The 26,671-nt window shown below is 28.3% G+C and overlaps 1 protein-coding gene across 2 annotated transcripts in view; it reads left to right on the top strand.

Moving 5' to 3' along the window:
• LOC101235455 (uncharacterized protein KIAA0825 homolog) overlaps positions 1–26,671 on the top strand; it is a 114,214-nt gene extending 87,543 nt beyond the window's left edge. The window contains exons 20-22 of one of the 2 annotated variants that reach the window (XM_065792906.1): positions 459–508; positions 1,020–1,066; positions 26,214–26,671. In XM_065792906.1, the coding sequence (XP_065648978.1) occupies positions 459–508; positions 1,020–1,066; positions 26,214–26,555 (439 nt within the window). In that variant the 3' untranslated portion in view covers positions 26,556–26,671. Of the gene's footprint in view, positions 1–458; positions 509–1,019; positions 1,067–17,605; positions 17,785–26,213 lie in introns of those variants that run through there. The other variant, XM_065792907.1, reaches the window with a different exon arrangement.

Below are 26,671 nucleotides of genomic sequence, written 5' to 3'. Positions count from 1 at the left end.
GTCTCTAATCATTGTCAACACATAGTTTTGTTCTCTAATGTTACATAAAGCTAGCCAAAATCATTTATGTAGGCAAGAACCATATTATGTAGGGCAATTTGCAGTAAATACTTGCTACAAGCAACTTAAAAATAGTTTTTTACAACGATTAAACAATAGTTGTAAAAAAGATTATATTTTTTTTTAGCATACATCAGTGCTAGTTTTTTTTAGCATACATCAATGTTAGAAGTGACTCTAAAAATTTCTAAAAACCAATTTTAACTGACTCAAGAAATACACTTGTGGAGGGTAAAGATAGATTGTTTATAGGACCATGGTACCCTTCATTCTTTAGTCCTCTTCCTCAGAAAAAAACCTACTTACTGTATCACTAAATTATAAGTTCTTTAAAAACTGATCTTTGCATTTATATTTTCAATTTTACAAAAATTATAAAGATTTGTTAATTATATTAGGAAACATGAAATTGATTTAAATGAAGGCAATCATCTTCTTATTGAGAAAAGTATGTTTTTTTTGTTTGTTTGTTTTTAATTTTATGTATATTTAATACATTATATTTAATATCATACACTTTATTACTTGATATATTTCAAGTTGACCAATTACAAATGTTGATATACTTTACCAATTGACCAATTACAAATGTTGGTATACTTTACTAACTAATCAATTACAAATGTTGATATACTTTACCAATTGACCAATTACAAATGTTGATATACTTTACCAATTGACCAATTACAAATGTTGGTATACTTTACTAACTAATCAATTACAAATGTTGATATACTTTACCAATTGACCAATTACAAATGTTGATATACTTTACCAATTGACCAATTACAAATGTTGGTATACTTTACTAACTAATCAATTACAAATGTTGATATACTTTACCAATTGACCAATTACAAATGTTGATATACTTTACCAATTGACCAATTACAAATGTTGATATACTTTACCAATTGACCAATTTAAAATGTTGATTTTTGTTTATTTTGTTGTTCTAGAAAATGATTCATTGCAATTTATTTATTCATTATTGAAGCATAATAAGGTGAGAAAATTTAATATTTGTGAACTTTATAAAACTTAATATGGTTTATGAACTTTATAAAACTTGATATGGTTTGTGAGATTTAATATAAATTTAAGATAGTTAGTGAATTTTATTGAATATGGTTATTAATAAATTTTTTTGTAATTAATAAATACTAATATTTACAACTTAGATATAAATAATATATTGTATATAAATATATATATATATATATATATATATATATATATATATATATATATATATATATATATATATATATATATATATATATATATGTATATATATATATGTTGGGCCTAAGAAAAAGCAAAATTATATAAAAAATAATTATTTTGGATTTTACTGGGTAGAAAATGACATTTTTTAACTAAAAATGAAAAGAAATCTGCAATTTTACAAAGTTTAAAAATATATATATATTTTTATGTTTTTTATTAACCAATAAAAAGTTTTAAGAATAGAAACATATCTTTTTTTGAAAGTAGAGCGGGTTTGCATGCACTCATATTTATATATATATATATAAATATATATATATATATATATATATATAAATATATATATATATATATATATATAAATATATATATATATATATATATATATTTATATATATATATATATATATATATATATATATATATATATATATATATATATATATATATATATATATATATATATATATACACAGTATCGGACAAAACGAGTGCAACCAAATAATGCTAATTTAGTTTCTTTATATAAAAGTGCTGCATTTTTTCAATTTAGAGAAATAACTATGTAACTGTTTAGAGACAAAGTTCTTCAAGTTTTATTCATCACAAAGTTCATTATTTGTACACGAAAATTAATAAATTAATCAAAAGTATTAAAAAAAGTTGATTTCCTTCTGGAAAAAACAATTGCAACTCAACAAAATGTTGACCAAGCTGTATTTTGCTATCAATATTTTGTGGAGAATCCTTTGTTGTCGATCACAGCCTTGCATCTTCGAGGCATAGATTCGATCAGGTGATCAATCAAACTTTGTGAAATTGCTGCCCAGGCCTTTTGGATTTGTTCAAACAGTTGATCCTTATTACGAACACCTTCACGATTAATTCTGCGGTTGACGATCTCCCACAGGTTCTCGATAGGGTTGAGATCCGGAGATTGAGGCGGCCAATCTATCACTGATAGGTGGTTGTCTTGAAACCACTGCTTGACTACTTTTGCAGTGTGTTTCGGATCCTTGTCTTGCTGAAAAACCCATTTTATTGGCATATTCCATTCAGCATGAGGTAACATAACATCTTTCAGGATATTTTTATACATGAAACGGTCCATTATTCCATCGTTTTGATGTATTGGACCTAGACCGTTAGTAGAAAAACACCTCCAGACCATTACATTGCCTTCACCATGCTTCACGGTTTTATGGCAGTAACGTAAATCGAGGTGTTTTCCGGTCGGTCGATGTACACGGCAAATGCCATCGCTCCCAATGATGTTGAACTTCGATTCATCACTGAACAGGACAGTTCGCCATTTCTGCACATTCCAGTCAAAATGAGATGTTGCAAACAGGAGTCTTTTCTTCTGGTTTTTTAGTGAAATCAGTGGTTTCTTTGCAGGGCGTCGAGAAAACAATCCGGCTTCAACAGCACGTCGTCTGATTGTTTGGATACAGGCAGCTCTAATTGCTTTTGTATCTCGACTGATGATATCCAGGGACCCTTCTTGACGGATCTGACGATCATAGAATCCTCTCTAGAAGTGGTGGAACGCGGTCTTCCACCTTTGTTGTCTGCTGCCAACTTCCTCGTAGAACGATATTTGGAACATAGTCTTGATACAGTCCATTTTTTCACGCGATATTTATCAGAAATACTTTTTGTGACATTCCACTTATGTAATTGCCAATAATTTTCTTTCTTAGTTCCAATCCAAGACTGTCGGGAGCCATTTTTGCACTTGAAGTCATAAAAATAATAAAAATAAATAATCATGCTTCTCAAGGCTTACCATGTTACATTTACCTTGTGATGATACAATAATGCTCTGTAGAACACAACATCTTGGTTGGATGTGGACTGTATTGATGTAATGAAACACTTGTTGTATTTCACTTCTTGTATTGATGTTCTTGGGTAAAACACTTTGATAAAACTCACTTCGATAAACTGTCTTGATAATACTGACTGATTGACTTCCATATACTGACTGAATTACATGTCAATTTACATGTCTCTTATATAGTAAAATGAACCTGTGTCAGGCCTTGTTACGAGATTTCGCTGCGTAGCGAAAACGCGTAGTGCATTTCTAAGTAACTCAACTCAGCAAATATATTTTGCATCGTTAGAAGTTATATTGCGTCACTAGCGTCTTTTTAAGTACCGCATTGTAATTAAAGTTATTTTATTAACGCGTTAAAAATCATACAAACAGTTTGTTTTCTTCTCAGTATAACAAAAGTTACAAATAAAATCTAAGTTCTTATTAAAAAAATCATTTTTGTTATTTTTTTCAAATATGAACTAAATTTTATTTTGAAAAAAATATTTTTTTCATGAAACGTAAAATATTTGTTTATTTTCTTATGATTTTATATTTGGTTTTTGGTTATTTTATTAACTGTTAATACATTTTTTCTTATTTAATTTGTGAACTCTTTTTAATAATGTTTTTAAACAATAAAGTTTTTTATGTTATTTATCAGTTACCGATATAATATTCGTGATCATAATTTATTTTTGTAAATTAAATGAACGTCATTAAAACTTTACGTTATTGAATTAACTATAAACATAATATATTATTAATAAAATATTTACATCAAAATAAATCGTGCATTTTTTAAACTTATTATGACTAAAAATAATTTTTATATTTAAAAGGAATTTATATATTTAATTCCTTAAGATAAAACTTAAAACACTTTTTTTTTTAAACTAATTTTTAATAGCAAAAAAAAATTAATGAAACAAACTGTTTCTTTAACAAAAAAATCTATTATTTTACAATTGCGGTTAAATGCTTTTACTTATGACTTTATTTCTTCTGAATAAACATCACGTTAACGGTAGTCAAAAGATAATTTAAATATTCTAAAAGATATAAGTTTTTGCGTAGCGCAAAACTGCTGAACGCGTAGGCAAATCGCCTTTTCGCAAGCAAAATGCGAGCTGCGTAGCGCCTCTTAACAAGGCCTGCTGTGTGAATCTTTTCTGGAAGATTCTAGATGCTTCTTTTCGATGCTTCTGGAAGCTTCTGGATGCGTCTGGATGCTTCTGAATGTTTCTGGATGCTACTGGATGCTTCTTCTGGAAACTTCTGGAAGCTTCTGCATGCTTCTGGAAACTTCTGGATACTTCCTTTAATTATTAAAAATCTTCCGTGACGTTGACACGGACCAGACTTAAGAAAATGAAACAAACCAAAAAAGTTGCACTTGTTTTGTCCGCTGCAAAATGGCACTTGTCAACGAAATTCTGCCTGTGTGCTGTCACCTGTCAGCTGATTGCTCATGTCATAGCATGCTATGACTCCAGACTCCTGAACTGTTTGCTGTTGTAGTATAGTTCGTTTCATTTTTAAGACATGTAAAATTAGGAACACTTTTTCGCATTGTTCGATGTTGGTTGCAAATGTTTTGTCCAATACTGTATATATATCATGGTCTACTATATTACACGGCCATCTATGTTACATTTTAGAGGCCGCAATATGATAATGCAATATTAAAAAAACATTAAATATATGTATGTATGTGTATACACACAAATATATATGTATATATATATATATATATATATATATATATATATATATATATATATATATATATATATATTTATATATTTATATATATATATATTTATATATATATATATATTTATATATATATATGTAAAATGCTATTTTAGACAATTTATTAATATTAGCAAAGCTGAATATTATGGTTAACAAATGTGTTGCTTATGGTTGTAAAACTGGATACAACAGTTCTTTGGAAGATATAAATATTTCTTCTTTTCATTTTCCGTTAAAAAATCAACAGTTGTTGAATTATTGGGTTCGTTTTGTAAACCGTAGTGATTGCGTGCCTTCACCAAATTCTGTCTTATGTGAAAAAGCATTTTAATGAAAAGTACATTATTCCAGGTATAAAATGGAAGTTAAATTGGAATTTAAACCCTATTCCTGAAATTTTCTCAAGGGAATGCTTACAATGGCCTTCCACACTACCATCACTTATTGCTTTAAAAAGATCACCTAAAACTTGTATTTATCAAGAAGATGAACTTAGTTTTTTTTTCTGAAAATGATAAAATAACTGAATGGAACAAGATAAACAGTAAACATTCACCAGAAGGTTTTCAATTTAAAAAACATCTCAGTTGTGTTATTTATTACAATTTAATATTTGATCCTTTAACACATTTTCCTTTTGCTCTTGAATCAATAAAAATTGATCATTGTTTATGTGTAGCTTTGCAATACAAAGGAAAAAATGTTCCATTTTCTCCGTGGTTAACTTAAGTTCATAATGGCAAGTTAACGAGTTTGAGTATGCTAGAAAATCTTGCATCGTACATAAAAAACACAGCGTCTTCTAATAGAAATATACTTTTTGAAGAAATAAATAGTAGAATATACTATAAAGCAAAGGGTCAATTACAATATTCTGCAGATATGATCAGACATTCAGACTTTATATTATTAAGATATACATCTAAACAATCATATGAAATTTTACTTGAATCATTTCCATTACCTTCGATTTCTTTATTAAATAAAATAAAACAAGGTGGAGTTGATGCAATAAAAGCTGTTAAAACACTTTGTGAGAAGGGTTTAATACATGAAGATATAATACTAATTGTAGATGAATTTTATCTTCAGAAACAGGCACAATATTATAGTGGTGCCTACAGCTGTGGCCAAAAATTAAAGACCACTCTTTTTTTTTTCAAAATTTATTTTTAACCTCAGTATAATTTTATTTTGGAAAAAGGTATCAAAAAAAGAAAAACATTTTTAGAAAGAATTTTTATTGTATTTTATATTTATTATAAAAGAATTTATAATTTTTTTACAAAATAATGTTAAAAAATTAAAAAACTGACTTGTAAAAAATATAAATGGGAAAAAAAATTGGACAAAATTTTAAGACCACTTTCAAAACTATTTCAAAAAGCAATAAAAAAATAATTTAGAAACGTGTTGTTCCTCCATTTATTTTCAAGCACTCTTGAACTCGTTCTGGTATTGAATTCATTAAAGTTTTGATTACTTCATCAGGCACATTTTTCAAATGATGAGAGATAGAAGATTTCAAATCTTCCGAATTGTAAAGTTGTTCTTTACCAAGCTTGTGATCAAGCCACGACTATAAATTCTCTATTGGATTCAAGTCTGGACTATTGGCAGGCCATGGAAGTACTTGAATTTTATTAGAATTGAACGCTATCAACATGCGCTTTATGACACGGCGCATTATCTTGCTGGAAAATAAATCCATCTTGCAACTGCCATAAATCAATGCTAGGAATAAGCGAGTTTTCCAAAATTTCGACGTACCTTTCTTTGTTGAGTCTACCATCGAATAAATGAAAAACGCCAACTCCACAGGCACTCATACAGGCCCAAATATCTATTGAACCACTGCCTTGTTTTGTTCGTTTCAAAATGCATGATTCATCGAACTGTTCGCTTGGAAGTCTACGCAACATTACACGACCTTTTCTGTTGTCTACCTCAACGTTCATTTCATTACTAAAGACCACACGGCTCCACTGATGTGTTGACCAATTTTTATGTAGTTTGCACCACTCTTTCCTGGCAAATTTTTGTTTTTTATTTAAGCTTGTTTTTTTTGCAGCAGCATACCATAAATAATTTAAATTGTGGAGGACCCTTCGCACAGTTCTAGGGCTTGCTTTCAGACCATTTGACAGTGTCCATTTCGTAGGCAAGTTTCTAGATGATGCTTGTCTGTTTTCTTTTATTAATCTCACTAACGAGCGAACATCAGGATCATTTGAAATTTTATTGCGTCCAGTCCTATGACGATCATTAATTGACCGGGTCTCTTTGTGTCGTTGAATTATGTTAATAATGCAAGAGTGAGACCTTCCGAGCTTTTCTGCTATTTGTCTGATGCTATAACCTTCTTCTTTTAATACAAGAGCTGCGTATCTGTCTTTTTCTTCGATCTTTGCACGCATTTTTGCAATATTTTTATATCCTTATTGCAATTCAAAAAATAAATGTTTATTTGATATCGAAACTCAGGTTTCGACATTTGATTTTATAGCCAACGTAATAAGCAATTAAGACAGTTAAAAAAAATAATGGATTATTATTTTTAATAAGTGCAAATTAAAGATTCGAAAGTGGTCGTTAAATTTTGTCCAATTTATTTAAAGAAGATTTATAAGTACTCATCAGTTTTTTTATAAGTTAAACGCTATATAATTAGAATTAGATTAAAAAAATGGTACCACTTTAATCCCTATGTTTTAATTAACAAGATATTAAAAAAAAATTTAATATGTCAATTATAATCTTCTTAATTTTAATTTAAAGATTAAGAAACCAACTAAAAAATGAGTGGTCTTTAATTTTTGGCCACCGCTGTATGTGGGTGCAGATGACAATTGCACTCTTTCTTTATCTGGTTTTCAAATTCGAGGCGTTGTTACCGACAATCATCAAGCAAATGTAAATGCATTTAGTTTACTTCATTCCAAATTTGGTAATCAGTCAAATTTATTTATCATCCTGATAGTCCAAATATTAAAATATATTTATTTTATGATAGTGTTCATAATGTTAAAAAATCAGAAATAATTTATTACACTGCAAAAAACTTGTCTTTCCAAATTGGAATGAAGTAAACTAAATGCATTTACATTTACTTACAATATAAAAGATGATGTCTATAACTATCCAGCTGGTTATATAACTTGGGGAGATTTTCATCTTCTACATTCTAAAGATAAACAACTTCAAGATAATTTGAAAGAAGTTCCAAAACTTTAGGCAACTAGCTGATTAGATTGAGCTTTGGCAGAAATCTCCATTTTTTACTTTATCAAAACAAACATCTGCTCACATCACAACTCTGCATTCTCAAGCAATGCTTATAGACGAACATATCGGATATTTGTATGTGCTTACTTCAGTGACCCTATTGAGCAGATATTTTCTCAATATCGACAGATGAGTGGTGGGAGATTACTAGTATGTTTACTAGAAGTTCAACATTCAGAAATTATTTTAGCATGTCGGACTTTAATTAAGGAGAATGTAAATTTTTGGGATGAAGATTTAAAGAACAATTATGATAACCCAATTAATGATGAATTGCTAATAACATTAGATTTAAACTCAAATGAGATATCAGAATTAACTCTATCACCTGAAACAGAAGAAGTTGCAACCACAATTGCTGGTTATATAGCAAAGAAATTAATAAAAAGAAGGAAATGTAGCAATTGCAAGCCTATGCTTGCTACAGATGCAAGCAATATAAATGTTTGTCCATATCTACAAATACTTTCATGAGGTGGTTACTATGCCTTCACTTTCACTTAAGGATTTCATTTGTGGATGTCAAATAATCTTTCAAATTTAATAACTAAACAAGGTGCTAATGTCAAAGATGTATCAAGCTTTGTTTTATCAAAATATTTTCAAACAGTTTGCTTTACTTGCGATTTACACAAAGCATCGGGGTTTAAATTTGCTTCTAAAATTATAATTATTGTCTTTTTTTAACACTAAGCAGAATATAATCACTACCACTCTACGAAAAGATGCTGTTAAAAGTTTTAAAAGTAGACAGAGAGAGAAATAATATCTAAAAAAAAACATAAATAATAACATAAAAAAAAAACACAAATTTTAACCTCTTTTTTTTTTGTAATTTCCCAGTGTTGTCAATTTAAATGTGTAATGTACAAATATATAAAAATATAAGTTATAGATACAAATATATATATATATATATATATATATATATATATATATATATATATATATATATATATATATATATATATATATATATATATATAATATACATATGTATATTATATATATATATATATATATATATATATATTTGTATCTATAACTTATATTTTTATATGTTTATAAATACATAAATCTCTAGTATGAAAGCACAAAATATTTTTGTTTTTTGTGAATACTCATTTGTTCATAATATTCCTACTTGTAATATTATATTTATACTATCTATTTAGTCTAGATGAATTATATGTTTTCTCTATAGTTGCGCAGCCATCTTTTTTTATAATAGGCCTCTTACAATTGGCCTCTAAAATGTAACATACACGGCCGTGTAATATAGTAGGCCATGTAATATAGTAAGCCATGTATATATATATATATATATATATATATATATATATATATATATATATATATATGTGTATATATATATATATATATATATATATATATATATATATATATATATATATATATATATATATGTATATATATATATATATATATATATATATATATATATATATATATATATAAATATATATATATATAAATATATATGCATATATATATGCATATATATATATATATATGCATATATATATATATATATATATATATATATATATATATATATATATATATATATATATATATATAGCAAGCAATTTAATATTGAACAATATGAAATATATGAGTATATATATATATATATATATTTTTCATTTTTTAATTCAAGAAAAACTAATTCTTTTGAAAAAACGTTGTATAGTTTTATTATGCAATCTCTGGCAATCATATGTATGATTGCCATTGGTGATTTGCCTGTTCTGCATCTGGAAACATGGCCACTTGTACGGTTTCTTAAATTGTTTGTTTTTCTAGTATATATAGAAAGTCCATTTTATGATAAACTCTTTAAATAATAAATTACATTTTATTATAAGTCATGTGACTTTTAAGTATTCTAATCAGTGTTATTGAATGTCTCAAAGTTTTTGTGTGAAATTTTTTGATGGATGAATTTGTATGAAATTTTTTGGTAGATGAGGTAGTATGAAATTTTTTAATAGATGACATAGTGTAAAATTTTGTAGAACTTCTGTAAGTTTGACAGTTTATAGAAAAAACTTAAAAACTTGAAACTTCTTTTACCCTTTCAATAGTTAAACTTAATAAAAAATTATTTTCAGTTAAAATAACCAGTTTAGATTGCTATAAAATGTAGTAACCAAATGAAAAACCTCTTTTGAATGTTTATTGTTGCTTGTCCTTGTACTTTTGCATTGGGTCAAATCATTATATTTTAACCAATGGCTTGTGGGGTACCATCTCTGATTTTCCTGATTTTTACATATCATTATCTAAATGATGTAAATAGGTTAAATGTGCAATTTCAGAGTTCCAAGTGCAACGGTTTAGAAATTATAGCCTTACAAACACTCTCAGGTAGCCCCCCTCGGTTCCTCGAATGGTAAAAATAGACAACTTTAAAGCCTTATAACTTTTTTCTAACTTTCAGCAAGTGGCTAATTTTTTCTAGAACTATTTTCTAGATATTTCTGTCTTAAAATTTAGTCCTTACATGTTAGTTTTCTAATTAGCTACAATGGTCTACAACAAATTGGCAAAATATAAGCAGCTTGGTACATTTTAGAAATCAGTTTTATCTAAAAATATATAGTCCACTTTACTAAAAAGTCCCATTTTCAGCCATTTGGGGATGGCTCGTAAATTTTTCTAACACTTTGTATTGATCTGATGTTAACAGCAAATAAGGCCATTAGATCTAACTATATAAAAATGTAAACATCACAAACTTGTCATGTTCACAACAAAAATGGCACCATTTTTTATTAACCCTATTTTTCAATTATCAGGGCTGAATAGTGTTATTGGAAACCAGTGCGCCTCCAACCTGCTTTCTGGCCCATGTGAGGGATGTAACCCACTATCTGTAATTTGTTTTACAAAATTTTATATAATTGCTATAAAAACCATTTCTAGCCCAGCATTGTTGTTTATGTGAAAAGCATAGTTATCTTTTTTACAAAATTCTTGTATTCTCCCTTAATAATGGCAATACATAATAATGTAGTTGAAAACAATTATATATGATAATTCATTTCATCCTTTTTTTAATAAGATAAGAGTAAAATCCTCTAGTGTTTTTGAGCTAAGGGTCATGTAACGTGGCAATAATGTCACTAACTGGATACCAATAGATATCTGTGGTTGTTGGATACTTGAAATAATTGCCTGCTTTTTGTAAACAGCTAATACAAACTGTGTCACCTTTAAGATCAGTTATCTTTTCAGGAAAGAATTCACTAAAATAATTCACTAATGCCCAATCATTAATATTGATATCAGTATTCATCAATTTTTGTGTATTAATGCAAGTATCTTCCAGCATGTGAAAAGAGTCAAATGTACTGCTCATTGATGTTACATAAGCTTTTAAACAGCATGATTGAGGTGAGAAATAATGGTATGAGCGAGTACCTTTGATGGCAGGAACATTCTCAAATCGTTTAGCAAGCACTTCATGTCTAATAGCAGCTGTTTCGGTTTCAGAAATGTAGATAAATCTGAAAAAGAGTTAACATAAATCATAATTCTATTTCCAAATATGTATTTAGTAAGGTCTTGTTTTAAGGAATCCTTTTCTATACTATTTGATTTTTTATAACTAAACATTCATACGTTATTTTTATTATTTTTGTTTAAATGCCTATTATGATATAGGATACTAGACATCAATTATTTGAAAAAATATCATAACCTAAATGTACATACACTTTGACAATAGCATGATATATACCTGATGTTTTTAATTTTTTCTTTAGCAACTAAGAACATGTCCCTCGGTGTCAAAATTTGATTGCCAATTGGCCTTTGAAGGGATAGGTTATGAATAACTCTTTTCACTGTACCACCTATTCCATCACATACACTTTTTCCATGTGCAGTCCCAAAAAAATGCCAGTCTGCTTTTAGTCCATAGTCTTTTTCATGAAAACATAGGTTTTTCAAATTAAACCTAAAATACAATAAGAAAAAAACCTATTCAGTTAAAGATTATCAATTTTGTATCCAATTTCAAAAACATCATTTCAAGGGCTGAAAATAGTTTGTCTAGAATAGGTAATTGTTATCAAAAAATTTTAAAAATATTGTGACATGAAAATTTAACCTATTTTTATATTGGCTGCTTGCACCATCAGTGAAATAATTGATCTTCTGAACTTGTGGATATTCCTCTTTCAGAATTGGTATGATTTTGGAAACATAACTGAAAACTGCCTCAGTATTGTGAAGTAGATTGCCAGATATAACACAATAACATTTGCTTTCTGGTGATTGGTTTCCATTTAAAGATTGCAGATATATGACAAATGGATGGAGAGTTGCTTGATTTTTGGAAAAATAGGATGACTGAACTTCATCTTGTATAATAAATGAAAAATTTTCAGCAAAATCCATTTGCATAATACATTCATTTGGCTTCATGTTTTCTTTGAGCTGGTTTAAAAAGAATGTCTGTGATTTGCTGACATAATGATGTTTTGTGAGGTTATATAACTTGTCTGTTAACTCTTCTAGAAACTTATCAGGACTTTTAACTATAGATTCCAAGGAGCATCTATCAGTCTTCAACCATTGCTTATAAGTTAGTTCATTTGCTGAATCCCCTAACAGTTCATTTAACTTTTTTACAATTCTCTTTTTTCCCGGACACTTCTCACACTCATGAAACATACATGGTTTATTTTCTATTGAACATACAGCTAAGGCCATCAGATCTTTTGACTTTATTTCATTTTTTAATGATTTAACCATAAGATTTGGATTTTGATGGTCAATACAAACACAGACTGTGTGTGTGCCAGATTTTCCTGCAACAATACAATGTTGTGGCCTTAAAAGAGCAAATGATGTCAGTCCCACCTTTACTACACCATTAGATTTTGATTCTTCTAACCATTTCTGGTAAAGTTCTGAAAGATTGCATAGTATGAGTCGTTTCTGAATGTGCTGTCTACCATCAACTGTCTTTATGCTAATGTAATCCTTTGCTCCTGGCAATAACCTGCTGTTACTATCATCCTCATAAAAGTTGACAATTTGATTTACAACTTCAGTAGTCAATTTTTTAGGATTTCTTATGTCTGTTGATCTCTCACCAAGGATTCCTTTAACATCCCGCAAAGCTCTAGCTTGCTTCACCATATATTGTGTTGTTTTAAATTCATTTATTGTTTCCTGAATAGTCCAATGGACTGGAGCTAAAGTGAGCAATTTTATTTTTTGTGAAATATTGATCTCACTACGAAACTTTTGTTTAAGCTGTTCTACAATAAAATCTAAAGAGGAACTTTTGAGCATACTAATTTGAAGCTCATCTCGTTCAGATGCATTCAATGATTCATTTAGCAACTTAACTTTCTTTTTTATTTTATTGTCTATTTGTAGCATACTCATGCTGGATGATCTTTTAATAGGAGACACACCAAATTTAACAAGACAAGGATTTATAGTATCAATTTGTGTGACAGAGTTATCAGGTGATATGTAATCTGGATCATGTCTCTTGTCAACTTCTTCAACATTCTTGATTTTTCTTACACAACCAAAACATATTTTTTTCCCAGGAATTAAATTAGAGTCCAGTTGATTATGCTCCAGAGTGACAGTATGTATGTATATGTATGTATGTATGTATGTATGTATGTATGTATGTATGGATGGATGCATGCATGCATGTATGTATGTATGTATGTATGTATGTATGTATGTATGTATATATGTATGTATACATACATACATACATACATACATACATACATACATACATACATACATACATACATACATACATACATACATACATACATACATACATGTATACATACATACATACATACATAAATACACACATACATGTATACATACATACATACATACATACATACATACATACATACATACATACATACATACATACATACATACATACATACATACATACATACATACATACATACATACATACATACATACATACATGTATACATACATACATACATACATAAATACACACATACATGTATACATACATACATACATACATACATACATACATACATACATACATACATACATACATACATACATACATACATACATACATACATACATACATACATACATGTATACATACATACATACATACATACATACATACATACATACATACATACATACATACATACATACATACATACATACATACATACATACATACATACATACATACATACATACATACATACATACATACATGTATACATACATATGTATACATACATACATACATACATACATACATACATACATACATACATACATACATACATACATACATACATACATACATACATACATACATACATAAAATCCAACAATTAAAAACACATACAAATAATGTAATGAAAAAAATGGAAACAAACTGCAATAGCAAAGTTTATTGAACAGAAAAATATCAAGGTAAGTTATTTTGAGTTATAAATGCTTATATATTTACATTTGCAAAAGGGTATATTATATAGAATCATTGCATTTTTAGATAAATAGTTAAAATTAACTAATAAAATTGAAACTCATACTTTGTTAAAAAACTTATTTAAAAAAAACATTAAATCAATATTGTAATGGCTTGATTAGTCTTGTCATACTTCATATTGCCAGTAATGTATGAACCCACTGTCCTACTATTGCCTTGAATTATTAGCAATTCAATCAACTATAAAAAAATCATCATAATAAAGATTAAATCGCAATGTTATGATTAACTAAATTTTTTTTTGAGTGTCACCTTTTAAAAATAATGCAGGCTCTATATAGTTATTACCCCTTTAGTTGTGCTCCTATCCGGTATAAAGTCCAGATCAGGGAGAAAGTAACCAACCATATCTCTTTTTTTTTAAGAAATGACTTATGATAGGCTACATCCCTCACATGGGCCAGAAAGCAGGTTGGAGGCGCACTGGTTTCCAATAACACTATTCAGCCCTGATAATTGAAAAATAGGGTTAATAAAAAATGGTGCCATTTTTGTTGTGAACATGACAAGTTTGTGATGTTTACATTTTTATATAGTTAGATCTAATGGCCTTATTTGCTGTTAACATCAGATCAATACAAAGTGTTAGAAAAATTTACGAGCCATCCCCAAATGGCTGAAAATGGGACTTTTTAGTAAAGTGGACTATATATTTTTAGATAAAACTGATTTCTAAAATGTACCAAGCTGCTTATATTTTGCCAATTTGTTGTAGACCATTGTAGCTAATTAGAAAACTAACATGTAAGGACTTGTTGATGAATAGAAAAATACTACGGTTAACTTCATTTTGCCTTTATTTAGCATTTTTTAGAATTTTTCCAAAGTTTAGGAGGCTGTAGTTTTTTTCTAACATGATACAAGCTAATGAAAATCACAAATTTTAAGACAGAAATATCTAGAAAATAGTTCTAGAAAAAATTAGCCACTTGCTGAAAGTTAGAAAAAAGTTATAAGGCCTTAAAGTTGTCTATTTTTACCATTCGAGGAACCGAGGGGGGCTACCTGAGAGTGTTTGTAAGGCTATAATTTCTAAACCATTGCACTTGGAACTCTGAAATTGCACATTTAACCTATTTACATCATTTAGATAATGATATGTAAAAATCAGGAAAATCAGAGATGGTACCCCACAAAGTTTTCTTGAAATTGGTTAAAATATAATGATCTGACCCCATTATGAAATCCTTAATTAAGTTCCACTAAACATAGTATTTGTGTAGCATAATCAGATGTAAAAATAATTTCTTTTAGCATGTTTTTTGTGTAGTAAAGATTGTAGTTTAAATAGTCATGAGTATTGTAAAATATGTTTTGATATATTTTTTATTTTCAAAGATAACCGATTTGTCTAGAAAATGAATTACGTTATAGATATTTTTGTTTTCATTGAATTTCGTACCAAAGTCAATTGTAAAGCTAAATAAATCATGTAATTCTGCAAGTGAATTTTTAAACTTGGTAATGTCAAGATTTTTTGGCCTTATGTTTAAAACAAATAAAAATACACGTCTAAACTTAAAACTGTTCAGTATTTTTTCTATTGAGAAATATGCATAAATTCTAATCATCTTTTATATCTTTTGTTTCTTTACAATTGGAGGTAAGATTATGTGAAGAAATTAGCTTAAATGTGAGTCTATCCCAGCAATAATGTGCAGACTTTTTAAGTCTTTAGTTGGTTTCATTTCAATAAATAAAGAGCTAGATTCTTGAACCTTTTTAATAACTTCATTGCACTATGGAATTTCAGGAATTACATAAAAAGTACTAAATTTCTATTCAAAATTTGTTTAGTCTATTTCTTTTTGTATTAGATGTATTTAGCAATCAGTTTTGAAAGATTTTTAGATTTTTCATAGTTACAACACAGCAATTAAATATTTGTATTACCAAATAAAAGCATTCACCATAGCTCTACTAATTGAAATTTTCAAAGGTCTCTAGCACTTGGTATTAGTGTATATATATATATATATATATATATATATATATATATATATATATATATATATATATATATATATATATATATATATATATATAGAGAGAGAGAGAGAGAGAGAGAGAGAGAGAGAGAGAGAGAGAGAGAGTGTTGATACATTGACTATCTTATAGCCTGTTGCTACAATGGAGTGTTGCTACATCAACTATCTTATAGCCTAACTCGCAATGGAGTGTTGCTACATCAACTATCTTATAGCCTGACTCGCAACGGAATGCTGCTGCATCGGCTATCTTATAGCCTGACTCACAATGGAGTGCTGCTACATCGACTGAGGGTTTGGTTAGGGCAGGCAGTCTATTATTTAAGGAAAAAAAAATTATACATATGTGTGTGTGTGTGTGTGTGTGTGTGTGTGTGTGTGTGTGTGTGTGTGTGTGTGTGTGTGTGTGTGTGTGTGTGTATATATATATACACACACACACACATATATATATCTGTATATATATAATTAATTTCTAAATGCTGTGATGAAAATGAGTTTCTATTAAGCAACTTCAGTTGATGATTGAGATGTTCCTAAATATGCTCTAAAGGATTTAAATCTGGGTTTTGAGAAGGCCAGTCCTAAACTCGAATTTAAAAAACTATGATTGAATTTGCTTCATGAATTTGCACAGTACTTTGGATCATTGTCTTGCTGGAAAATCCATGTGGCAACATAACATCTTGATTATTTATAAATATACATACTGATCTATTACATTGCCACCAACATGTTTAACTGGTTGGCATTTGATTCTTAGGAGCAAATCTTTCAATTTTTGGATGTCTCACATCGCTACCGAACATGCGAAACTTTGATTCATCACGGAATAATACTTTTGGCCATTCTATTAAGTCCAATGCAAATGATTTTTTTGCAAATTACTTTCAGGCTAAGCGATTCTTTGATGATACTAAAGGTTTCTTGGCAGGACAACAACCAAACAAATTTTGCTGGCACAGGCGATGCACAGTGATAATAAAAAAACCGTAAAAACTAAATAAAATTTAGCATAAATTGTAAATAAACATGTTATAAAATAAAAATATTTGGATCAAAGATTTCAAATTTATTAATAAAAACTTTTTTTATGCACAGCTGCGACACGTACAATGCTTGCTTACTTTTTGTTAAAGTTATAGAATCTTCAAAACAAACTCTAATGATGTGCCGGGTGCCCGGTTCAGACCCCGGGACTCGGTAATTCGGCTGTGTTCCCGGGTACCTGGAATCGACCATTTTTTTTACAGTACCCGGCAACAGGTATCTTAAAAGAAACTTTTAATAAACATTTACCTTAAATGCTGTAACTATATGTTTAAGTGGTACTTTGAATTGTTTCAAAATATTATTAACATGATTGCTTTTAGTTTTAGCTTCAATCAAACTTGATGATATAAGTCTAAGAGTGTTATGTATTCAATAATCACAAAACCTTATTTACTCAATATAGATGTGTCTCACTTAAAATATATTTTTTCATTTTATTCACACTACAGTTGAGGTCTACTCTCAACTGTAATGCCACAATTATTTTAGTAAGACAAGTTGAGATCGTTCATAAAGTACATACACTTGGATGCAAGAGAGGGGGTCTGCAAATATGAGACAAGGGGCAGGGGTCAATTATAAAAGTGAGGAAACACTAAATTAAAAAAATATCATAAAATGTTGCATAGGTACTTTTAGGGAGGTGGGGGGTACTCAAAAAGGCGTATATCAAAATATGGAAGTACTTTAAGGACAACCCCTTATTCCAAATATTAGCAACCTATTATTATTTAATAATTAGAAACTTGATATATTTAAGCAAACTTAATTAGCGCAAATTAGTTAGTGTTATTTTGTGAAAAAACAATTTAGCGCAAAAGATTTCTCAAGCTTTCATTCCATCTTTTTAATATAAAATATGTGCCGGGTACCCGGACTCGGACCCCTTTTTTTTTTCTGGGTACCCGGAATCGGGGACTCGGCATAAACTGGTTCCGCCACATCTCTAACAAACACATTATCTTGATACATTACTCTACTTAATATTTTTAAGTTTTTAAAGGATGTTATACATAGAGAAAATAACTGTATTCTTTTACATTTAATTTATTATTTACATTACAATTAATTTAATAACTTCATCTGGTAACGGTTTTCCTTGATAACTCTTATGGTTTCTAAAAGGTATACTGGATACTTTTGGATCTGATCTTACTAGAAGGTAGTGCATCTGATTCATTATAGTGTTTAACCTTGATATTTTTGACATATGTTCAAGTCTAGAATTTCTTATCTGTTTATTTAAACTCTCTAGTGCATCTTCCAAATTTACCCCAGTTGGCAAAGGTAATTTATGTGATATAGAAGAACTATGCAATAGCAGTTTATATAGAGTAGGAGATAAAATATACCAGTCATACTAACTCGTTACATGTTTAGCTTTTTCAGGGCAATATAAATCTAATTCATTGATACTAATAGGATATCTACAAGATATGGTTATGTGAATATTATGCAATTTTTTAATTATACCAGAATCAACTTTAGTAATTTCAGAAAAAACTTCATTATTTTTAAATGCCCTTCTGGCAGTATTGTCGTCATTGGTATTGCCAAACCCATGTCAACATATTGGGCTTAACCGTTCTTTGAAAAAGAAACTGAATCTCTTTCTTTCTTAAGTTTACAGATAATTTCTCCTCAATTGTTTTTGGCTTATACTTTTTAGTTTCCATTTTATAAATTGAATAAAAAATTAACTCCAAGCATTTTATCCAGCAATCCAAAGCTGAAATTTCGAGCACCAAGGCTGACTCATTTTCAGTTTTTGCATTTGTTCATTTTGTTGGGTTTAGCAATGCACATATTGCAGGATTGAGTGGATTTCGTCTCTGTAAGTGCGTTAACTACTTTATTATCAAAAATTGTGAGATCAATCCTATAGCTAATATTATAGGTCACCATGCTTCCTGCAATTTTAAAAACTTTGCAAAACCTCTTTAAGGTATTTATTTGATTTTTTAGATCTGATTCTTCTTCTCAGGATAAAATTGGACTCTTTTTTTTATATTGTTGCACTTTTTTGTTGAGTTTCAGAACGGTTTAGCACTTTTTGTGCTTTGAAAGAATGAATACCATGTTTGTTTCTAACTTTTGCAACAAAACTATGAGAAAATCCATATATTTTTGCGCGTTCCCTTAGTGAAAGGCTTGGGTTATTCTTAAAAATGTTAACCAGTTTTCTAACTAGTTTAATATCTTTAAAACTTTCTTTTCTTCCACCACCAGATTTGCGTTTGATCGATTTTGTTTGAGAAAAACGTTGAATAACACGACTAACGGTGTATGGATGTATTTGCAATGATTTTGCTATCGAATTGTAGCTATTATTAGGATTTTGTAAATATTTATGCATAATTTTTTCTCTTATGTCTTCTTCTTTTGTCATTTTTAAAAATAATTTCAAGTTAAATCCAAAAACTAACATATTTTTTTTGAAACCACAACATGTTATAAACAAAATACAAAACAATTAAAAAGATTTTAATGCAACCACTGAAAAAAAATGACGTGCTTATTCTTTCACATTTATTTCGTGTACATGCTTTAAGTTCTTATAAATACTTTGACTTTAATGCTCCATCAAAACCTTTGACTTAATGCTCCATCAAAACCAATCTTTCCATATAAAATTTTAAATATAACGTTATTTTGACCACCTTCTGAAATGATTGATTTGCCAAATCAATCAATTCAGTTATTCTTTTAACAGTGTGATCTAACATGCTTTAAAGAGTACATTTTGCAGACATTTCAGAAAAATGTATATTTTCAGCATTTCAATTTTTCAACTAAAATATCGTGCAAGGTAGGATAAAAATGTACATCGTGTACAAGAGCTGAGTTTCTGATCATTTGATATTGTTTATCGCTGAGATCAGTGTTTATTTTTTTAATGCAAGAGTTTCCTCTACACTCATGTTAATGGGAAAAGTTTTATACAAAGTTTCATCGACCTTTTTGATCTCTAAAACATTAGACATTATTATTTTAAATAGATGTTTTTTTTTTCTCCAGCAGCATTTGCACTTCTTGCAGAAGCTAAAGATAGAGCTTTTTCTTTTGCTTCACTCTCCAAGAACACTCCATTGTTTATGGGGCCTTCCAGAACCAAAATGGCTGTTTTTATTGATCATAAGATTTCTTTGAAGTCAATGATTTTCTTTTTGTATAAATGTATCATAATTCCACATTGTTTTAGTTTTTTCTTCACCTTTGAAATAAATATAACTAAAGCAACCAGTACTTAATTTTTCTTTGCAAACTTCTTCAGTATTTTTTATTTCATTATTCCTTATGCGAAATCTTTCCGTAATCTTAATTTATCCACTCCTAATTCACGCTTATTTAGAATTTAATCTCTTCATTGTTATTGTTTTTAAAAACCATCTATGTAATAAAATTCAGAAACATTTCAAATTACTTTACATATTTTTTTACTTATTGTTTTAAATTTTATATTGTTATTGCTTTAACAATTGTCACATTAGATTTACTGTAATAATATTATATTACTAAGTTACTTTCATATTACAGGAAATACAAAGAGTTAAACTTTTTTAGACATCTTGTACTTATCAAATAATAAATCATTCTTCAAAATAGACAATAAATATCTTAACAAACTACTAAATAGTATATAATGACAAAAGCCTGTTTTTTAGAACTATATTTAAAATTTATGGTTTAAAAAATTATTAGAACAAGTTCTGCAAGTAAAAAACTCAAATTAAAATTTCTCGCCATTTTCATTTGTTTTAATATAATAAGTATTTTAAAAATTGACGGAAAACACGGTTTTTATTGGTTCAATAACATTTGAATTTCTTTATTAGCAGGAGATCACAGTAATCCCTTTATATTCTAAAAGTAAAAATGTTAATTTTCTGGAAAAAGTATATATATTCTTGGAATTTGGCAGAACATTTTTTAGCTGATAAATAAACCAAAAAAATACAATTATTTGCTGCTTTTTTTTTAGAAAAGTCTTTAAATTTTTTTTCTTTTTAATGTATTTGAAATATATAGAGACAAAAGATTATCTCAAAAATAAATGTACACTTTTATTTAAATTAAAAATACTCTATATTAAATAAAAATCTCATATTTTTCAGGTTTCTTTGAAAATAATATCAAATTTTTTCAACTTCTTTTAACTATAAAAATACAAAATAAAAGTTTTAAGAAAAAGTTATTATTACTTTTGAAATAAAAGTTTATTGTAATTTTACATTATTTAAAAAAGGACACTTAATTTATAAAAACGTTGTGAGGGGTTTATTGCCATTTTTTGTTATTTTGAGTCACTGTGTCATTTAATTCGACCGCTTTTGCAAGGATGTTGTTTTGAGTGTTTTAACAAAATTCTGTATTGATGTTCTGTAGTTATCTTTGGCTTAACTTAGCGATCGTTGTTTTTAAGTTTCTTTATATCTTTAGGGTTTCTATATCTCAAAAAATTTCTTATAAGGAATCTTTCTACAAAACGTGTTATTAAATTTTTATTTTCTCGTGACAATCTCTTTGATTTTTCTATTTGAAGTTAAAAATTATCTTCAGTAAGTTGATTTTTTTAAATACGTAAATACGATATGTATAATTATATAAATATGTTTTTCTTAATAAAGTTTTGATTTTTTTATGGAGCTGTTATAAACTTTTGCGTGACTATGTTTTCATTAAAATTTTAATTTCTTCCTTATTTTACAAGTTATATGTCTTTTGAGTTAATTATGCTCTGTAGTCACATTAGAGACACAATCAGTAAAATTTTTGTTTACATTGAAAAGGCAAAATGTTATGACGAAAACACTTGAAATTTTTTTCAAAGTAATATCTTTACTTGCTAACATTTTGCATAGGTTGAAATCTAATTTATTTTGTAAGAAGATTGATTGAAGAAGCCAGTGATTCTCAACCTTTTGTTGCGGCACACTTTTAACGATTTCACAATTTTTAATGGATTTAAATATCTATTCCCGTTTAAATTTTTTTTTTAATCTTATTTAATTATGTTACCACTGCGGACCAGAGATGAGTTTAGGTTTGATGGAGTGTCACCTGGGATTTTTTCACTGATAAGTTATTGTTATCATTATAGTAAAAAGATTTAATCATAGTTAAAATTAGTTTCACTTGCTAAGACAATAAAATTGTCAAATCAATTTTTAAATAAAATGTGCAAATGAGTAAGTAAAGATAAACTGAGTACCGAGTTTTACGTAGAAGACCTCTTTAATTCGCCGTATAATCATTTAAACTAAAATTTAAACTTGCTTTAAAATGTTACTGTTGCGTATTTAGTATACTAGACTACAAATTTGACTTATTCAAATAGCTAAAAAATCAAAGAGCACTTCTCCGTTAATGAAAATTGTCTGGATGTTACTCTTACCAATAAGTAATAATATTTATTAAATAAAAGTACAAAATATATTATGTCTGGAAACAGTTTCTTACGTGATTCGGTTTGTGCAGTGTGTTGGGTTGAAAAAAGTGCAAGATGTAAGTCGCTATCTGAAGTCACCAACCGAATACAAGATATTATCAAACTCTACATATATGATGGTTATGATAAAAATATTATGAGTTTTTCTAATGTCATATGTAGTAGTTGTAAACGAAATTTATACCTTCTTAAGAGCGGCCATACTTCTAGGGGATCATGGGGACTTCAAGTTGCTAAGGTATTTTTTTATACTAATACTAGTTATATTATAATACATATAATTTATATGTATACTATTTCAATTTTATGTAAAAAAGTTATATTTGTGTGTGTGGATGTACTATATTGGTGGACATTTATTCCTGTTTATGCAATTGTTAACAATAAATTTCAACAATCCATTATTTATAGTATATATTTAGACATATTTTAATATAAAAGATAACTAAAGCAAATTATTACAAACAAATCTCTTTGTATAATTTATTGTTAAGTTGTAGTAGAATTTTGTTAATTTATAGTCTGAAATGCTTTAGATTGATTGGGCCAACAAAAAGCGATCTTCTGATCCATGTTTGGGTGTCACTATTCCAACATTTAGTGAACCGAAAGTAGCTGAAAACGTATGCATTATTTGTTTTCTTGTTACTGGACGAGGCATTTCTCATCAGTGTACCCAAGCTGCTGCTGTAGACAACTTAATTGGTCACTGTTTACAATTAGGAGAATATGCAGAACAAATAGCCAGTGCTTTAATTAAAAAAAAAGATGGAGAGCGAAGGTATAGAAAAAGGGACATTTTTTAAACTAAAAACACGAGGAACACCTATCTCTATTAGAGTTGGAGCTCCCAATTTAAAGAGTAACAGAAGCAGTAAACAACTTTCTCTTCAAACAGTCATGGAACTTCAAGTCTCTCTTGAACTTTCTGATAATGCAACTAAAAGATGGTGGAGGAGGCTTCCTTAAAGTTGTTGTGAATGTTTTTGAAGAACAAAAATTTGAAAATAAATATATGAATAGTGGCGTTCAATATTATAGCGATTGTTGAAGATACTCCTGAAAAATATGAAAACCTTAGATTAGTGCTTGAGAAACTTATTTATAAACTTTGGCATATATATAATTCTGACATATATAAAATTCGCCGAATGGTCACACACGAGCAGTGAACGCCTGAGGGAAGAAATGAAGTACATTAGAATAGAGGAGAATTATTTTTCAAACAAAGCATATTTTGACAGTTGTCAAGACAAAAATAAAGATTAATAGAGGAATATTTAAAATAAGACAGACAATGCACCTGAACAGTACTAACAATAATAATAATAATAAAAAAAAAATTGTTATATAAATACTAATATGAACTAAGATAAACAAAAAAAATATATCACCAAACAAAAAATAAATAAAACAAAAAATACATTAAAAAAATAAAAAGTACGCATACAACAATGAAAGGCCTCAGAATGGACAAAAAATAGTCCAAAGTTTATAAATAATGAAAAATATGAAAACCTTAGATTAGTGCTTGAGAAACTTAATCTTGAGGATGCAAACTATTATATTGCTTTTGATCTTAAATGTGCCAATTTTGATCTTAAATGTGTATTATTTGGTCTTTCATCGCACGCATGCAAAAAAGCTTGTTTGTGGTATAGTGGCAAATGTACGCTTGATATAGGAACTCTTAGAACTATTGACAATCTTGATTCCTGTTATGAAGCATATATTAAAAATGAATCTATCAGATCGTCCATGAAGGAATTTGATAACATTGTGAACAAACGCCTAATATATCTTAACACTGATAAAAATACTTTTCTAGAAAATTAGATAAAATAGAGCAGTAGATAAAATAGCAGGGTTTCTTTTAACTGAGTGGGATGGTTTTGAGTTGTGGTTGAAAAAACACTATATAATTAAAAGAGGATATCATGGAGTTCGTTGGGATGAGAATAATGCAAATAAAATTTTAAAATTGATTGATGAACTTCAACATGAAGTGCAACTTAAAATACCTTATCTACTTCCTGTAATCCAAAGCTTAAGAGCTTTTAAATCTGTAAAAGAAGCTTGTTTTGGAAGAAATCTCGATCCTGACTCAGAACACAAAATAGCGTTGTTTAAAGATGCTTTTTTATGCCTACAAGAGATAGCTTCTTCACTCGGAAAGACACTAACAGTGTCATGGAAAATCCATATTATATGCTGCCATGTTTTTCCTTTTGTAAAGCATGCAGGATGCGGCTTGTCAAAGTATGCAGAACAGTGTGGTGAGGCGATTCATGCAAAGTTTAAGCCTACGTGGCAAAGATATAAACGTAATATAGATCATAAAGATTATGGAGATTAAAAACTGCTGTTGTTGATTTTGGAATTAAAAGATTATAATATTGTATAGTTATAGAAATTATGCTTTGTAAAATTTTTCAATTTTTATTATATTGTAAAATAAAGCTGCCTTAGAAAATGTTGTGGCATTGAAGCAAAGGGACAAATATAACCCATAATTTTAGACATCCCATGCCCACCTGTGTTAAATAGGCTTTCAATAAAAACTTTTTTACTGACATAACCTAAATTAAAATTAATCAATAGATTTCAAATTTCATCAACAAATACTTTGGCATTCAAGAGTTGTGGCCATGTAAAATTAACGACCCCCTCATTTTTGTTGTTGGGGGAGGGGGTTCATAGTTTTGTGATTTTTTCACTCTTAGCAAGTGAAAGTGATTTTAAATATGATTAAATCATGTTAGTATAATGAAAACAATACTTAATCAGTAAAAAAATCCCAGGTGACACTCCATCAAACCTAATATGCCTTCTGGTCCACAGTGTTACCATATTTAAAATTTTGCACACTTTTAGAACTTCGCGGCACGCAAAAGTACCGCGGCACAATGGTTAAGAATCACTGTTGTAAGATAATGTTATTAAAATTTGTAACAGCGTAATTATGAACATAAATGATGAAATATTTTTATTATATTTAAGCAATCTGTGAAAGAATTTATTATAAATAAAAATGCTGTCAGCATTGAAAAGCTGCACGAGAATTTTAATACATTACTTAAAACTCCGGAAATCGATTTTAATCCTTTATCTGAGTTTAAAATGGTTGGTGAGGAATGCTTAGAGTATCCTGAATTAGCTCTCTCTAATTATGATTGGAATATGTTTTTTCCGATGGTTCCTTTCTCTAAATGGAAAACTCTGCTGATGAATAAATTTCAATTTCAAGAATCTGCCGAGAGTACCTTATTTGAACATGAAAAGGATGCTATTAAAAAGATTAAAAAGTTTATAACATTAAATGAAAAAATTACTGTAAAGTAATAAAAGTAAATAGAATAAATGTTATTTAAATAAATGTATATAATTTTGTAATATAAAAGTGTAAATACTTTCAAAGAATATAAAATATGAATAAAAATATTTTACTTAACAAAAAA

The sequence above is a fragment of the Hydra vulgaris genome, chromosome 03 (assembly GCF_038396675.1).
Source record: "Hydra vulgaris chromosome 03, alternate assembly HydraT2T_AEP".
In the NCBI taxonomy this organism is placed as follows: Eukaryota; Metazoa; Cnidaria; class Hydrozoa; order Anthoathecata; family Hydridae; genus Hydra; species Hydra vulgaris.
This window is presented reverse-complemented; position numbering and strand designations above follow the sequence as displayed.